At 36.0% G+C, this 15,773-nt stretch overlaps 3 protein-coding genes across 6 annotated transcripts in view; 1 reads left to right on the top strand and 2 right to left on the bottom strand.

Moving 5' to 3' along the window:
* Positions 1-9,021, bottom strand: part of LOC117314764 (cyclin-dependent kinase 11B-like) — a 121,203-nt gene extending 112,182 nt beyond the window's left edge. The window contains exons 1-2 of the mRNA XM_033868870.1: positions 8,359-9,021; positions 7,085-7,206 (exon numbers count right to left, since the gene is read on the bottom strand). Coding sequence (XP_033724761.1) covers positions 7,085-7,206; positions 8,359-8,422 — 186 coding nt within the window. The 5' untranslated portion in view covers positions 8,423-9,021. The remainder of the gene's footprint in view (positions 1-7,084; positions 7,207-8,358) is intronic.
* The window catches only part of LOC117314740, a gene marked incomplete in the record, with an annotated part of 896,274 nt that overhangs the window by 477,600 nt on the left and 402,901 nt on the right, over positions 1-15,773 (top strand).
* LOC117314739 overlaps positions 1-15,773 on the bottom strand; it is a 439,277-nt gene that overhangs the window by 354,446 nt on the left and 69,058 nt on the right. The gene's annotated exons all lie outside the window — the stretch shown is intronic.

Here is a 15,773-nt window from a genome sequence, read left to right as displayed (position 1 = left end):
CGTTTATATCAATAGCGCAAAAATGACCCCTTTTGGCCCCGCCCCAGAGGCCCCCAGGGGGTCAGCCCCATCATTTGTACAATTTTGAGTCCCCTACCCATAGGGATGCTTCTGACCAAATTTGGTCAAATTCTGATGTGTGGTTATGAAGAAGAAGTCAATTGTTGACGGACGGACGGACGACGGACGCAACGGTATGGCATAAGCTCACCTTGGTCCTTCGGACCAGGTGAGCTAAAAAGGTATATAAATGCGGGAAAACCACCCTCGAAAGTTGCAAATGGCCCGATGATGCAACTTTACGGTCATTTAATGAAATATCCATTGTAATGAACAAACACATTTTTCGCATATAAGAATATTTATATGCTATAGATTTAAGGTTTGTATTGAAAAACTCGGTTTTAAACATTTATTTTTCTTATTTTGAAAACGGTCACAGTTAGGTCGAAACAGGCCAATATGCACCATACCTCTTTATATATACTGGTATAACATTACATAAATATGTGTAATTAAATGTGACATCGTATTATATCATCCATTAAATCTGAACGCCGTCTCATACAAACTCTCGTGGTTGATTCAGTTCTTATCCAATCTATTAGAACGGAAGAATGTGTAACGAATCTCCATATCGTAACATATTAGATTTCAACGATTTCGATGATTTTATTTCACTCAGCCACACTTTGTGTGGAACAAGAGGACATATCTATACAGTAGAGTGATTCAGGTATTCTTTAACACTAACTTTGTACATCCTTAAACTTTATCTTTGTATATATGGTAAATAAATGTACAGTTTCACACATTCCTAAACATTATCTTTGCACATGAAGCAAATGCAAGGATTCACGTTTTCTTATACCTTATCTTAGACAATTTATCACACCTTTTTTTAATTCAGTCTTGAGGCAATGGGTGGGATAATTTCCACTAACCATTTTCATACTGCCAGCAGATTTATCAGCTCCGGAAAATTGTGGCCTATTCAATAATATTGATTTTTTTATTGGTTATTAGAAAAAAACTTTTTTTTTATCAAATCTTATGTTTTCTACATTGTAAATACTGTATGACTTTCCTAAATATCAATACCGAAACGACAATATATGCATAATATTTACACTGGGTAGTTTATAATAAACTGATTTCAACGAGATCATCGATCTACAGTACATGTAGGCATATATCGTGTATTATGTAATGATGAACACAATGTTATCAGAAATAATCTTCGTCCGTTGAACTAGCCTAATTACCAAATACAACTCACAAGGAAACAAAATATATTAATTTGATTCAGAAAAAGAAACCTAAGATGTTAATCGGCTGTTTAATGTAAAATACAGGTGATCGTTTGGCCCATAAAATAAAACCCGAAAATGCTGATGTAGTAAAAATGACGTTCCCTTGAACAACGTCGTGACCTTGTTCACGGCTTTGAACTAATGACGTCATTTATCATGATATGACGTCAACATTTATTTCAATGTGAAGTTAAGATATTCCCCTATCAATCGGTAATAAATAAATTAAGAAAATAATATGTTCATTTTTTACTGTCTTGCATCGGCCTAAAATCGGCCCGCTGGCACTCAACGTAGTACTATAATCGGCCCCGTGGCACATAACTCGTTAAAAGGCTGGAGCTTGCTGGAATTAGGGTTTAGAAAGTTATATCTAACACTGTATATTCCATTCATCATCTATTCAAATTCTTCATTGTAAATATTCATAGATTTAATTGATCATAGGTGTGAGAGTCATGTGAGAGATGAGTATAGTTGATTGGTTGATAGTTGATAGGTTGTAAGAATTGTATGTCATCTTTAAATATTCCATAATTAAATTATTTAACTTGATATAACTCTTGGTTGTATTTGAGTAGTGATCACAGTCCTGGGGATAGTGATTTATAGTATGGGTATTCCCATACTTCAAAACAAAGTTTGTTTATCTTAGCTAAAAGCTACTGGTCTAAGGGCAGATAATTTAAGTGTTCCTTCTACTTGATCAAATTTGACATGGTAAAAAAAAACATAGACAACTTGACATAATTACTGATGATGTTGATGCAATCCGAAGAAGAAACATAACTTACAAGAGAAAGAAAGAAGAGACAAGACATGCATGGTAACCAACAGATCATGAGTCTATCGCTGTGGCATATTCCTGTAAAATAGAGTAAACCCTTAGCCCCACTCAATTTGCACTCTTCTCAGAGGAGAAGCCTTTTAAGAAGATCAAATTCCGTTATATGTAATTGAGTAAACCGGGAGAATATAACCCAAAATAAACAAGTTTTTAAGTTTTCTCAAACACTATGACACGAACACGTGCATGTGTGTGTCATATATCCTTCTCTAGTGAAACCCATCACTCGCACACTTAAAACATGGTCGCCGCCATCTTGGAAGACAAATCTTCCAGCTTTGAGACGGAAGAGGTCGAAGATCTTCCAGAAGCAGAAGAGATACAAATCGAGTGACCGGAAGATATATTCTAGAAGGAGAAGAGTGCAAATCAAGTGGGGCTTGAGTTATACTGCCAGAGTTTGGTAATTATCTTGCCAAATATACGATCAACAGATCACGTGTCTATCTCTGTCTATAGGAAAATCAGACCAACACGCCTATTACTGTACCCACGATACACAGAGTCCTCCAGTTGGCATATACTTTACTGGAATAGACCTAAACTCTCATAATACTACCACAACAGTGATTGCAGTTATATATCTAGGGAGATATGTGAAGTAAGTTACTACTTAAAATGTTGACAATGAAGAATTCAGGTTATAAAAGAGGCCTTATTCCTTACATTTTCTTACAGAAATTCCAGGAGTGTTACATATTAAACCTTTAGGGAACATCATTTTATGATCAGATAAAAAAACAGCAACTTGATGAACGGAACATGTGTGTTTATAGGTTATACCCATTCAAGGGAGTACTCATTACTCAGATACGGGGAGCAGTAATTGTTTTTGATATTACGGACAATGTATTTATGTTATTTTTAAATGTGTATTTGCATAGAAATCAATTTTAACTGATCAACTATCTAGTCATAGTCGAAATCTATTGTGAAACTGTAAAAACGCCTTGTATTATTATACATAATTGTACAACACTTACCTTACACCCTAGTAAAAGTTCGGGCGCTCTGTACCATAACGTGACAACTATTGGTGTGTATTGTTTAAGAGGTGATCCATATTCGCGGGCCAGACCAAAGTCACCAATCTATAAAAGAAGAAAGAAAACAAACTGTTATTTTTACCTTGTATCTAAAATCCAATCTGTAATGGCTCAAATGATTTTTTGATTAATTAGTTCGAACTCACCGATCATTTGTATAATTTTTATGACATTTTGACAAGCAATTTTAGTGATTGTTAATTGTACAACACTTACCTTACACCCTAGTAAAAGTTCGGGCGCTCTGTACCATAACGTGACAACTATTGGTGTGTATTGTTTAAGAGGTGATCCATATTCGCGGGCCAGACCAAAGTCACCAATCTATAAAAGAAGAAAGAAAACAAACTGTTATTTTTACCTTGTATCTAAAATCCAATCTGTAATGGCTCAAATGATTTTTTGATTAATTAGTTCGAACTCACCGATCATTTGTATAATTTGTATGACATTTTGACAAGCAATTTTAGTGATTGTTTTACGGCCCATTTATGCACAATTCATCAAATCAGTCTCAACTATTGGTAGTTACCTGGTTACCAGCTCATTAGGTATAAAGGGAGATAATCTTAGAAAACAAACTAGTCTGTGAAATTATGTCTCAATATCTTTAACTTATCAAAAGGACCAAATCTCAAAACAACCAGACATTCTGAGAATAAAATTTTAATACCAGTAATAAGCTAAAGATTTTATAAAGTAAAGTACATTGTTCAATGAAGATGAGTGCAAAAGTTTAAGTTATTAATTTGATTTCTCAAGTGATTCTTGCAGTATACTTAAAATCCACCAAAATGTTTTTCACCCTAAAATTTGATCAAAATATTTCAAAGCGCATGTTTTTCTTATCTTCAATTAAGTCATCATCAAACTTTGCAGCCATACAACTCTGACCTAGATTTGTAAGATTGTATGTCAGTGAAGCAGAAGTAATACTTCCACAACACCTCGCTCAGGGATCATCAAACAATTATCACGTTTCTGCTTAGTCAATCACATATGATGTGATATCATCTGTGTGGAGGCAAGTCAAAACTTGAGATTATGTTAGACTACGATTGTGTTATGGCCCTGAGATCTTGTCTTATTCTCCTGAATAAACATATAAAAGTTACTATTGAACTTGGCTAAGCCCATAAGGCATTTAATCTAGTTAATAAGGATGGATAGTATTGCAACAGCAATACAAAGTCCCCTGCCTGAACCAGGAGTGCAACTATTTATTTCCCATTTTTTAAACTCCATGTTATACTGATCACGTATACCAAGTTTCGTTAAAATCCGAGTAGTACTTTAGGATTGTCCGGACACGCCTCAAGCAATGAGAAGCCGGTAGTAATTTTGAAAAATGTTTTTTTCGAAAAGAAAAATTGGGATTCACAACTACATGTTATACTGATCATGTATACCAAGTTTCGTTAAAATTGGAGTAGTACTTTAGGAGGAGTTGTCCGGACAAGTCTCAACCAATGAGAAGTTGGCGGCCATTTTGAAAATTGGTTTTTCGAAAAAACAAGAATTCCACGGAAGTGGAGGTGTCGCCTGTGTATGCGAATAATTAAAGGGTCATAACTCTTTAAAATTAGACTTGAATAAAAAAAAAACAATAACAAACTTGTCCACAGTATTATGGTAACGAACATTCTATTTTTTGCAAAAAAAAATTAAAGGGCTATGAATAAATTTGGTTAATGAACTTGTCCACAGTATTATAGTAACGAACCTTCCCATGCAGTTTCAAATTAATCCAGTAATAATTATTCAAGTTATTGAGTGGAAACCATTTTTGCAAAAAATTAAAGGGCCATAACTCTTTTAAAATGGTGCGAATAAATTTGGTTAACGAACTTGTCCACAGTATTATGGTAACGAACCTTCCCATGAAGTTTCAAATTAATCCTGTAATAATTACTCAAGTTATTGAGTGGAAACCATTTTCGTAAAAAATTAAAGGGCTGTAACTCTTTTAAAAAGGTGCGAATAATTTTGGTTATCGAACTTGTCCGAGCTATCATGGTAATGAACCTTCCCATGAAGTTTCGAATTAATCTGTTCTAAACTACTAAAGTTATCGCACGAAAACCATTTTCTGGACGACGCCGACGACGCCGAAAAGTAATACCTATATGTCTCCTTTTTCAAAGGCGACACAAAAAATGTGGGATGCACAACTACATGTTATACTGATCATGTATACCAAGTTTCATTAAAATCTGAGTAGTACTTTAGGAGGAATTGTCAGGACAAGCCTCAACCAATGAGAAGTTGGCGGCAATTTTGAAAAATGAATTTTTGAAAAAAAAATGTGGGATGCACAACTACATGTTATACTGATCATGTATACCAAGTTTCATTAAAATCGGAGTAGTACTTTAGGAGGAATTGTCAGGACAAGCCTCAACCAATGAGAAGCCGGCGGCAATTTTGAAAAATGAATTTTTGAAAAAAAAATGTGGGATGCACAACTACATGTTATACTGATCATGTATACCAAGTTTTATTGAAATCGGAGTAGTGCTTTAGAAGGATTTGTCCGGAAAAGTCTCAACCAATGAGAAGTCGGCGGCCATTTTGAAAATTGGTTTTTCAGAAAAAAAAATTTGGGATGCACAACTACATGTTATACTGATCATGTATACCAAGTTTCATTAAAATCGGAGTGTCCTTTAGAAGGAGTTGTCCGGAAAAGTCTCAACCAATGAGAAGTCAGCGGCCATTTTGAAAATTAGTTTTTCGAGAAAAAAAAATGTGGGATGCACAACTACATGTTATACTGATCATGTATACCAAGTTTCATTAAAATCGGAGTAGTTCTTTAGAAGGAGTTGTCCGGACAACTATTGCCTGACAGACAGACGGACGGAAGGTAAACCTATAGTCCCCCCATTTTTCAAACAGCAGGGGACTAATAAGTTTAAAGACAAGAGGCCCATGGGCCTTAATGGTCACCTGATTTTTGAAATATTTCAGTAAATTTGAATGAAAGAATTAATTTTAAAACAAATAAAACAAATGATAGTCAAAAATGTGATTTCCCTATAACTATGGTAAAGTTTATCCCCTCCCATGGGGCAAACGCAAGACCCCAGGGCTAGGAAATTCACAATTATGGTAAAGCACCTTAAGACCCTTCGATCTGTGAAGAGTATTTAATTCTACCTTATTTGGGCTGTAAGAAGAAGATTTTTAAAATTTCTGTTAATTTGACCCTTTTTGGTCCCGCCCATCAGCCCCTGGGGGTCAACTAGGGCCAACATGTACATACCATCTAAGTGTCATCCCATGCTGATAATTTGATACAAGTAAGAATGAATTCCAATACAAATCCAACAAATAATAGTCAAAAATGTGATTTCCCTATATATATAAACTATAGTAAAGTTTACCCCCTCCCCAGGGGCAAACGTGAGACCCCAGGGTTATGAAATTCACAATTTTGGTAAAGCACCTTAAGACCCTTTCATCTATGAAGAGTGTTTGATTCCACCTTATCTGAGAGTAGAGAAGAAGATTTTTGAAGTTTTTGTCAATTTGACCCTTTTTGGCCCCGCCCCTCAGGCCCCTGGGGGGTGGGGACCATATAATTCACAATTTTGGTTCACCCTCAGCCATGGAAGCTTCCTGTAAAATTTCATTGAATTTAGTTCAGCAGTTTTTAAGAAGAAGTTGAAAATGTAAATTGTTTACGACGGACGACGGACGACGCCGGACAAAAGGCGATTGCAATAGGTCAACTGAGACTTCGTCTCAGGTGACCTAAAAATCTGTTAACGTTTTTTGCACAGAATAAAGCGTGACAGACGAACAGACAGACGATAAAAGCGAAGGATAAACAAAATTGCTATAAGCGTTGGTGACATTTTAGTAAGTTACAGTACCTTGAGTATGCCTTTGTGACTGAGAAGAAGATTAGATGTCTTGAGATCCCGATGTATGATCCAGTTGTCATGGAGATGATCAACCCCACAAAGGAGCTGCTTCAACAGAGTCTTTACCTCACCTGGTATAGAGAAAGTACATCAGGATATCTATCGATAACCTAAAATGTCTATAACTACTACATATTGTTAAGGTTTCTGCTTGGAAGATTTTACATGCTTCTAAACTCCCATCACAATGCCTTATCAATTTCCTGTTGCGGGACAAAAACCACGAGGCAGAACAATAACATGGTTCTAAACCTGACAAAACGCTGACATAACATTATCGTTACGGTAAAATTCTACCATTTCTTGACATTATAACCATCTAAATTACCCTATTTGTTGATAAATTCGACTAAAATTGTCTAAAATTGAAATCATTTGTTGATTGCTTATGGGATGTTGTATGAAATTTGAAATAGATTTATTTTCAAAATCTGCTCAGGGAAATATAGCACAGATTTTCAAAATCTTTTGAGGAAAGTTTATAAAATTCTCACATTAAAATCAACTTAGTCCAGTAAAATATCTACCCAAATGGGGAACTCCAGATTTGCCAAACAGGAACTAGCAGCCAAGGAAATACAATGTATATGTGTTTTAATAGTATCATGTATGATCCGACACATTTTCTTCGGCACCAAAGACACAAAGAATTTCTTTATTTTTTTTCTGAAGTCCTGTATGGTATTTTTTTGCTTGAATAGGTAGGGACAAAAAACTTCTTGTTTTTCAAAACAAATAGTCTATAAAAAATGTCCAAAATCTCTTTCCTGATTCGAAAGGTTTAGTCAACATTTAGCTGTACATGTATATCAAAGTAGGGTCTTATAGATTAAGTATTAATATATTTCTGAGAACAGAAAATGTCTGTACGACATTAATGACCCCACTGCCATGTGAAAATTGCATAAAATTTGACCAAAAACCATGAAAAAATTAAGTGTTTGAATTGAATCAGTTGACGTTTTTATTTATATAACAAGTGTGACCTTGACCTTGACACCCTAAAACACAAAAATGTCTGAATGATACTCATACTTGACCTTTGTATAAAGATTGACCAAAATCTGTCATAGAATAAAGTTGCTAATTAAGTGTTTAGGTTAAATCAGGACAGGACATGCCAGGACGGGGACATGGGCAACACTATATGCCAATCCTGCATCTTCTAAAGGAGGCAAAAATTTAGTATCATGTTTGGCAAGAAGATCTTGTATTAGACTCACCAACAAGGAATGGCTGTTTCATTGTCTCCATCAGACTTTTCAGATCATGCTCTACATAGTCCATGACTAAGTATATTTTGTCAATATTGCTGCCGACTACAATCTCATGCAAACACAAAATGCCACATTAAAAATACATATATTCTAATTTATAAAAAATTCTGCAGCAGAATTCTCTGTGACTGCATTCTATATTTATCTATCAGTAAGCCAGTGTCTGGAATTAACCCCATCCAAATTTATTGCAGTGTGGAAACACATACTATTTCATTGCATTCAAAAAAGCATGAATTCTTTGAGTTCAAAGTTTATTTACTTTTTTACACATGTAGTCCCTTGGCTTTTAGAAGAATGATGATATATTTTCAGAAATAAAATAAGCAGTGCAAATTTTTTTTGCATTTTACTCCGTTAAGCATACAAACTACATAAGGTTGTTGATGACAGCTACCCTACAGACGTAACATGTCAACAACTCTCTCAAATAAATCGGATTATGAATGAATCTCCATGTTGGGATCACCATTTTTACACACACATTACCTGGATTTCTGGTGAGAGCTCGTGTATACATATGTATCGTGAGACCTCGTGTACACATATGTATCGTGAGACCTCGTGTACACATATGTATCGTGAGACCTCGTGTACACATATGTATCGTGAGACCTCGTGTACACATATGTATCGTGAGACCTCGTGTACACATGTATCGTGAGACCTCGTGTACACATGTATCGTGAGACCTCGTGTACACATATGTATCATGAGACCTCGTGTACACATGTGTATCGTGAGACCTCGTGTACACATGTGTATCGTGAGACCTCGTGTACACATGTGTATCGTGAGACCTCGTGTACACATGTGTATCGTGAGACCTCGTGTACACATGTGTATCGTGAGACCTCGTGTATACATATGTATCGTGAGACCTCGTGTATACATATGTATACACGACAGATTCGTCTGGATTGCTACATCTCTCTACCTTCTGGGACATCGTGTTTCCACAAGGTTGTGTCCCCTGTATTGATACTACTTAAGAGTTCACACTTTATGTATCTTTGCCATGGCTTTATCACAGGACAAATTTATACAAAAAGAAATCATTTTTGGTGTCATATCTTTTTACCGACAGTAACTTCTTACCCTGACAGTAACAATATTCATGTGTTGAGCCTTTAGGAGAGTGTTGATCTCTCGCAGACTAGTGATAGGGAAACCCTCTTTCTCTTTTTCCATCTTAAGTCGCTTCAATGCCACAATTTCATCTGCAACATAAAGTCAATATAATACTACTGCAGTAATATATATCTTCAGCATAATACACAGTTTTTAACTACAGTACTTTTTCACTTATTCTTTCTTTGAATCATTTTTAGCAACCTGTTTATATTACCTGGATATAAGTTAACAACCAAGACCTTTTTTTGTCTCTTTGGAAATCTTTTAAAACTTTTTTCTTGAATTTGGAAATAAATAATCACAATTTATAAAGGGGATTTGGTAATACTTCAACCTGCTATTTAAACTCCAACACATGAAAAAAGAAAAAAAGAGTTTACTCTGCTACATCTATGATTTTATTTTTTTTTATTTCATATTGCTGCAATAAATCTATTATGAAATATTAAAAGAAAAATAATTTCATTCATTCCATATAAAAGGGTTACACTTTAAAACTAGATCCACCATATACTTTTTATCATATTCATGAAGAAAATTATACCTTTGTAAACAAGTTAAATTTATAGAGTATTTCAAACAAACTACTTTTACATCTTTTAATCAAATCGAGACAATATTGTAGTTAACAATTTCAATACCTGTCTTTTTGTCCCTTGCCCTATACACAACACCATAAGTTCCTTCTTCGATGCGATTAAGACAGTGGAACTCTTCAACATTACGACAGCCCTGGATTGCGGGGAGGTATGGCGGGAGGTCCGGTGCCAGCTCCACGGGAGACTGCGGGGGCGTGTCTTGTAGGTACATTCGTTCATCCTGGTGCTGTTCCGACACGTGCGCGGAGGATGCAGCGCTCTCAGGGTCCGACTCTTCATCTTCCTCATCATCATCAAATATTGACCTTAAATTATCTAGAACAGATTCAAATGGGATAAACAGAGATTATCAATATGTCACAATCTAAATGCCTTGACCTGTCCATCAAGTCAGTGGTTAATCTTCTCACCAGTCTCACAATATAGAGTAATTTTTGTTCTCTTTTAAGAGTTTTCATCCACTTTCACTTATCTGGTTCCGACTGTTTCAACCTTTTATGCGAAAGCACCCCGGGTGATCATTTACAGTTATTGCAATATCAACAGGACAGTTTTCGTTTATCGTGGCCCAAACAATTGGTTTAGAGAAGTTTGTTTATGAAATAAGCATGGACTTTGTCATTTTTTGTTTTTTCCAGACAAAGACTTTCAAGGCCTACATTAATACCTGCAGGTCTGTCGAGATGTATTTTTGAAATATTACATAATATATCTATTACATAATACCTGCAGGTCCGTCAAGATGTATTTCTGAAATATTACATAATATACCTATTACATAATACCTGCAGGTCCGTTAAGACGTACTCCTGAAATATTACATAATATACTAGAGGGTGACACCTGAAGGATATCACAGATGGAATGAAGTGTAGTAATTAAGGGGCGATAACTCTGTGTGAGCACGTTTTTGTCAAAATCGCTCAATATCTTAGTTTCAACCAATAAAAAGACTGTTGACCGTTAAAGCACCAAAACCAATAAAGTTGAATTTGCTGTCCCCTAATACCCCGATTGATCAAATTTAATTGAAATCAAACAATATCTTCATTTCGAGTAATCAGAGGCCAGAAATTGGCGCAAATAATTTGACCCTGTTCAGAGACATAATATATATATCAATCAATGGCAAATTAGCAATCTCTATTTCAAATTTTAACATTTGAATTTGTAATATGTGATACCACCATTGGATATAAAGCAACTGATTACCGGTCTTTATCAACCAGAACTGTTTCCAAAAGCCTGAACAATTACTGAACAAATCATTGATAAAAAAAAATCATATCATGTAAAGAAAAAAAGGAATCTAGTTTAAACTGGCAATTCTCAATAAAAATCTCACACAGGCTGAATTTATTCAATATTTCATTTAGAAATCTATTTCAAAATGATAATTTGATATTTAAGATTAAATTATAGTTTATATACAACGAATTTGCTTCATGCCTTATTACAATTACCTAATATATTAATTACTTATTATCCTATAGTTTTTTATTGTGTGTATACATGTTTTGTTTTTGCCATGTGTATGTGTATCGGTACATTTTGATATGTAAATGAGATAAGAAGGATGTGGTTGATTGACCAATCAACGTCCACTTTGGGGGTCACCCTGTTGGGGATTTTGCACCCCCCAGTATAGTTTTCTGTGCCTTGCAGCAAGGAAGTGTTCTGCATTCCCACCCGCCATCCCCTGCAGCACCTTCTTTTGTTTATCTATGTTCAATACTGAGTAGTATAATTAAAAGAGCTCCAGTAAACATGTGTCCTCATACCTTGGGTTGTAGTTTTGGGTTACTCACTCATAACTGGGAAATAGTTTTATATGTTTAGGTTTTAAATAAGGCTTTTAATTCATGGGGAATTTTGCCCCCAATATTATAATAAAATATATTCTATGACGGTATGCTCCAGCTTCTCTCATATCGTTGAGGGTCTAGCTAGCATATACAGCTTCTCTCATATCGTTGAGGGTCTAGCTAGTTATTGTATATTCTATTCTCATTCAGCATCTCCAGATTCCTTTTCAGAGTCTAGCAGCTTCTCTGGAAGCGTCCAGGGTTTAGTTGTTTCTCTGTATCCTAGAGTCTCGATCTTGTAGCTGCTCTGCAGGGACACCTCAGAGTCAAGTTGTTAAGGTTTTGGTATTGAGTGAGTAGCCCCTGATACGCCAAATGTTATGTCTTGTATATATTTATATATAACTGTAGTAAATAAACAGGTAAACTGTTCTTGTGTGTTTCGTTGTATATAAATCTGAAGATATTTACTTTCAACTTTTTCGGACCGTAATTCCGGTCCGAGCTCCGTACCGGATGTCGTTACTAGGCTCTCCCCGCACATGTAAACAAAATGCAGGTAATCATCGACCAATGCTTTTATCATTTGTATCTTAGTAAGACAACATATCCATCTACATGTTTGCTTCATTGCGATTGACTGACAGCTGACTATGACCGGCGATTCGCCCATTTTCGTCAAAACAAATGATGCGGTACATGTACATTGCCTTGAAAACACAGGTATTGTAACTGATTGTGCTGGGCCCCGATGGGGGATTATTTTGGTTATAACAGGGATTTGTAATTCATATAATACAGTTCCTGTGCTGTGTATAATATATAAACAACTAGTATTGCAAACCACAAGCTTACATAATATACGACTTTTAATTTAGGATCGTAAAGTGCGTTTATGATGACGCTTCTCATTCTGTGATGTTTTAAATTCTTACGATATCATAATATGAATGAAGGCAAAGCCTTAGAAGAGCGCAGGTATAATCACCTGACTCATCACTCACCGTTGATCAAGAAGGAAACACAGGGACATGAGAATAACAGTCTAAGAACATGTACCATATTTTCTTTTATTTATTCCTTTTTTTTGGGGGGGGGGGGGGGGGGGGGGGGGAGGGGGGATGTTAATTTAAAAAATGACACAACGCGTCGGCAAAATATGGTACAAACTAAAACAAGGCAAATATTAAGTCCTAATCCAATACAATGTCATATAGACTGTTAATTTTACATCCCCCATTAAAAAAACAACAACATGTAAACACCTTTTAAAATTAACAATGTATTACATCAATTCGTATATAACCTGAAATTCTTATTGTTTTCCCGGTGTGACTGTCATTGTCTTTAGTTTGCCGAATTCCAAATGATCGTACGTCATATACCGTCCGTGATGACATGTGCACTGAATAATGGCATCACTATTCTACTGCCACATTTCATATACTAACAACGTAAAAGGGCCAGGGCTTTATCAGGGTCTTTTGGGAAATAGACCCTGGGGTCTAATTGGGAAAAATTGATCGAACAAAACAACTGTTTTGGGAAATTTGGACAAATGCCATTGTATCAACTGAACACATCATTTCTTGTCTGCATATATATATAATATGGTACATTTGTAGCTAGGGTTTATAAGTAATGTATATGTATCATATAACTCTTTAATATAACATTTTTTATTTAAAGAGAAGATCATTCTGCTCCAACTATTTTCAGGGTAGATATTTAAAGTAGGAGGGTGGTTTACATAATACTTTGAAACTTGCTTTAATCAGAAAAAAAGTTCAACATTTACATATTGATTATTTTATTTAATATTTTAAACAAAAAATCAACCGAACTTGCCAACATTGTCTATGATTATTAAAATATTATTCTATGAATAGATTGGAAATCAATTATCAAGTGACAACTGGCCACCATTAAGTATATCCTTGGCCAAATGTGGAACAATTACAACATGTATTGTACAAAAAGTTAAAAATTCCTTTAGTTGGTTGTTCTGATAGATTGATTATTCAGACAGAACACAGGAAGTACATGTCAACCAATTGTGACATTAATCATTAGAGCAGTATTTGTCTGTCCTTCTTATGTTCTTCAGTCGTATTAATTATCGGTTGCTCGTTTTTCTACTGCTGGATCTGTGGTTACCGGTATTTGCTGTGTTTGGTCTTCAGTCGTGTCATCAGTTGCTTGTCTTTCCACTGTTTCTTTAACAGTTCGTTTTTTAAAGAAATAATTTATCTTTTTATTGTCCTTTTCGTCAGATTTTCTTATTTTTTTAGCGTAATACTTGCTGTTGTGAGACATGGTGCGATGAAACTCGCGATCCATCAAACGCTTGTAAACACCTGTTGCCGAGATTGCATTACATAAAACGTCAAAATGACTATGAATTTGGAACGAGGGGTTCCAAGTGACACATGCTTCAGATTAGACTGTAGTTCCACTCGTCATATTTATTTTCCCCGACAGGGTCAACGCCGTAATCAGAAAGAATTTTTTGTTTCAACATAATTTATTTTTTCATACATTTGAATTGGGAATTTTCAAGTAGAAAATTGGGAAAAATCACACTTTTTTGTCATTGGGAATGGGTCTGTTTAACGGACCCAAATAGATGGGTGATAAAGCCCTGAGGGCAGACGATACAAGATTTTCATATATAATGGGAAAGGGAATGTATTGTCTCCACAGGGGATCGAACCTGCGACTCTTTGCTTACTGGTCCGACGCTCTATCAGCTGAGCTATAGGGAAATCCCCCACTAGAAATCGCTATGTACACAATTTAAAATTAAAACCTGCCTCACTACGCACTTTTCAAACGTGTTCATCCTGTACGCATATTAACCCAGTTTTTATCCCCAACGAAGCCTCTCATTTTCATATAGCTTGCACTTGGAGTGTTTAACTGATGTAACAGAACAGCAAGTAATGTGCCTCCACCGTCATCGAACCGCGACCCACGGTTTTACTGGACAGTTGCTTTACCAACTGAGCTAAAGGGGATTTACACAACAAAATAACAAACGATGTAAGATAAATTTACAGTATTTATTAAAAAGTTTGCAGATAAGGGGTGCATATCACCTTAGCAGTTACCTCCCTTGGACCGGGTGGGGTATAGCCGTGGGCTATTTGAACCCCGTAATGCTGAAGAGCATGGTGCTGAAAAGCTATGGCCAACAACCCGTTGAGAACATGACTTGGAGGTATGGCTGACCTGAAGCTCATGGGTACCATAGCCTGGTCGCTCAAATGTCCAGGAGTCGGCAAGAGTTGGGAGTTACATCACTTAGGCTTGGGGTTCGACTTGCTGTCTTACCCTGGGCCAGATAGAGTTGATGTATGCAGTCCAGCTAACCCTTGGTTCTGGGGTTGGATTGACCGATTTGTGGTGTATAGCAGTAGTCTGGCATCATTAATAGTCCATGTTATTATGTTATTACATGGTGTCAGTTTACTGCCATAGGCCCAAAGGTTGAAACCGATAAAGTCACAAGCAACCAATTAGATAAAGGTGGCGGTGGGGAGGTGGATGGTATGACTGTTTGTTCGAGCAGTTAGAACAACAATGGCAATTTGGATAGAATTTCTGAGGAGAAATTGACATTAGCCATGTGACCGAGCGTGGTCTTCTGATTGGATCTCTTGACATCCTTACCTTGTTAGTAAGGGGCTGTTTAATTAGAATATGTAAATTAGGTGCAGGAGTGAAACCTCCCTTCATAGATAACCGTAGGGTCAGGGAGGTCATAGATAGAGCCAGACTGGTCAAGACTGGGTGATAAGGGTAATTAGATTCCCCCAAGATG

This window comes from Pecten maximus, chromosome 16, assembly GCF_902652985.1.
Source record: "Pecten maximus chromosome 16, xPecMax1.1, whole genome shotgun sequence".
Classification (NCBI taxonomy): Eukaryota; Metazoa; Mollusca; class Bivalvia; order Pectinida; family Pectinidae; genus Pecten; species Pecten maximus.
This window is presented reverse-complemented; position numbering and strand designations above follow the sequence as displayed.